Source organism: Microtus pennsylvanicus, chromosome 2 (assembly GCF_037038515.1).
Source record: "Microtus pennsylvanicus isolate mMicPen1 chromosome 2, mMicPen1.hap1, whole genome shotgun sequence".
Taxonomy (NCBI): domain Eukaryota; kingdom Metazoa; phylum Chordata; class Mammalia; order Rodentia; family Cricetidae; genus Microtus; species Microtus pennsylvanicus.
In genome coordinates, this window is record NC_134580.1 from 66,803,593 (window position 1) to 66,806,591 (window position 2,999).

The 2,999-nt window shown below is 32.7% G+C and overlaps 1 protein-coding gene across 1 annotated transcript; it reads left to right on the forward strand.

Moving 5' to 3' along the window:
* Window positions 1-1,798: 1,798 nt before the first annotated feature.
* On the forward strand, window positions 1,799-2,722 carry LOC142845220 (olfactory receptor 4F3/4F16/4F29-like). Its single transcript, XM_075963971.1, has one exon. It carries the CDS (start codon window positions 1,799-1,801, stop codon window positions 2,720-2,722), a length of 924 nt encoding a protein of 307 aa, XP_075820086.1.
* Window positions 2,723-2,999: the final 277 nt, after the last annotated feature.

Genomic DNA, 2,999 nt, shown 5'->3' on the forward strand with positions numbered 1-2,999 from the left:
GCAGAGTTAGAATGCTTAAAGAAAAGATTACAGTTCATTTTCTTTATCATTTCATAATTCTATCCAATCTCTAATATTATATAATCATGTATATTTTGTAGTTTTAAAAAACATAAATAGAGAATTTTCAAATTTCATTAAATATGTATTTATTTTTCCCTCATTTTCTAGGTTTTCAGAGTTTAAACTTTGGTATGCACTAATGAGAAGACAAATGTAAATTGAGCTGTATAGAGGTTGCTGTTTGAGAAATGAACCAATGAATTCAATTTTTATTGAGTACTAAACATATATATGATGTTCTATGACAGCAAATGCACCAATTTCACATTCGATATGTTGTGTTGTATTCTTGTTGAAATGATGTGAATAATGTAATGTATTCATCAATGGGAGACAAGTTGTACATTTTGAAACATATTTGGTCATGGTAGTGTGATGCCCTCTGCTTATTCATATTCATTAATGTTTTTGAGTAATCTCATGAATTGGTCACTGCTATGAGCAAGAGGAAGAAATGAATTGTTATGTTAGAATTAATTAAATATCCACAAATGTAGCTCTTAACTATTGTGGACATGATAAGATATTTATGTCTGCCTCACTCTGTCCTGCCCAGTCCTTACTGAATGCATGACTGTGATCTGTGTTTCATTCCTATAACTTCACTGAAGTAACCATTTTAATTTGTTTAACAAAAAGAAAACTCAAGGTTGACTGCTCAGCATCTTTTCAAATGGTAGACAGCACATAGCTGATTAATCACGGTTCCTGAATATAAAGAAAAGATGATGTCTGCTATGCTGTTTCTTCTCTAAATAAAATAAAACTACAAATAATATAAATCATTTCACAGGATTATGATAAAAGGATTCTTACATTTTTTTGTTTTTATATCTGTGCCTTTACAATTAACGTGTCTATAAATGTTAAATGAACAAAGGTTGTTCACCATAATATTAATTTTTAAGAGTAATAGTACAACAAAATGGGAAACATGTTCATATAATGTTTTCTTCTGTTTATATACCCTTAAGGTGAGAATTTTTATATTATATGGTATTTCTCTTTTAATCATTTGCATCTCTTCTCTTGTCTTCTTTTTTATACTTTATACCCCACCCCACTTCTTTTTTGTATTATACTATTAAGGATAAAGCCAATATAAAGAAATAAATTGTTAGACAAGCACACCTATACTGTGCTGCAAATTTATACTGTACTTCAGTTTTTGAAAACTTTCCATACTTTTTTCTATAATGAATGTGTTAATTTAAATGTCATCAACAGTTTGTAAAAATATTCTCTTTTTAAAGGTTCATTTAAAAATTACTTGTATGTGTTCTTGAGATTAAGTTCATGTTTCATGTTTGTGGAAATTTATGGAAACCAAGAGGTGTCATTTGACTTTGGGGAGCTAGAACTCTAGGCTATTTTAAGCTACTTGAATGGAGGCTAAAACTATGGTCTTTTGAAATAATAGCAAGTGCTCTTAACTGATGAGTCATCTCTCCAAGCCCTAATATCTCCTTTTAAAACCCATCAAACCTTATTTTCTTTTGAGTTTTGATAAAAACTTTTGCTACAGGTGTTAAGTCATAATTCAAACTAATTTATAAATTTCAGATTATTGATTGTGTATAGAACTTCCTTCTCTCACACTACTTACATTAAAGTCAGTTTCAATGCTGCAGTAAAATAGATTTTCATTACTAGGAGATTCTCCTATTCTATTTATAAAATTATAATTTACAGTTTCTCACATTTCCTCCTTCAGGTAGTACTGCAAACAAAGCCAATGGAAGGAAAGAATCAGTCTGTGGTGTCAGAATTTGTGTTCCTGGGACTCACCAAATCTTGGGACATCCAATTATTCCTTTTTGTGTTCTCCTCCATGTTTTATGTTGCAAGCATGACAGGAAACTCCCTCATCGTGTTTGCTGTGGCTTCTGACCCTCACTTACACTCTCCCATGTACTTTCTGTTGGCTAACCTCTCCTTCATTGACTTGGGCGTTTCTTCTGTTGTGTCCCCCAAGATGATTTATGATCTGTTGAGAAAGCATAAAGTCATCACTTTTGGAGGATGCATCACCCAAATATTCTTCATTCACTTCGTTAGTGGTGTGGAGGTGATTTTACTCATAGCCATGGCCTTTGACAGATATGTGGCCATATGTAAACCTCTCCATTATCTGACCATTATGAGCCCAAAGATGTGCATCTTGTTTTCAGTGGCCTCCTGGGTGGCTGGCTTTATCCATTCTCTCATTCAATTGGCTTTTGTAGTAAACTTACCATTTTGTGGACCAAATGTTTTGGACAGCTTCTATTGTGACTTTCCTGGGTTCATCAAACTTGCCTGTGTAGATACATACAGTACATACAGACTGAAATTACTAGTCTCTGTCAACACTGGATTTATGTCTGTAGGTTCCTTCTTCATACTGATCATTTCCTATATTGTCATCATATTTACTGTTCAGAAACATTCTACAAGTGGCTCCTCTAAGGCCCTGTCTACACTTTCAGCTCATCTGACCGTAGTGGTCTTATTCTTTGGTCCTGTGATGTTCATCTACACACAGCCTTCTTATTTCACACACTTGGATAAATTTCTGTCCATATTTGAGGCAGTTGTCACTCCCATTCTGAACCCTGTGATCTACACATTCAGGAATCAAGAAATGAAAAAGGCAATGATGGAGTATTTAAACATATAGTGGGCTGTAGACAAATAATTAAACACTTGCACTCTGATCATTCTTAATTGCATATAAATGTTCATTGTTAACCAGTATTAAAGAAAAATATTTCCTTGAAAATATTGGTATGCTTTGTCACATTCATATATATTCTGCTTTGTCTTATACTTAGTAAGAATGACAATATATTATTTGCTTAAATAGTAAAAATGTAACAAATCTAAATTCATATGCAATAATATTTTCTTGAAGAAAGCTCTTAGACACAGCAGAGGGGATGTTGTTTTGAAGTCTT

Excerpts from the sequence above, each read along its gene's own strand:
- LOC142845220 (XM_075963971.1), top strand. The coding sequence starts at position 1,799 with ATGGAAGGAAAGAATCAGTCTGTGGTGTCAGAATTTGTGTTCCTGGGA.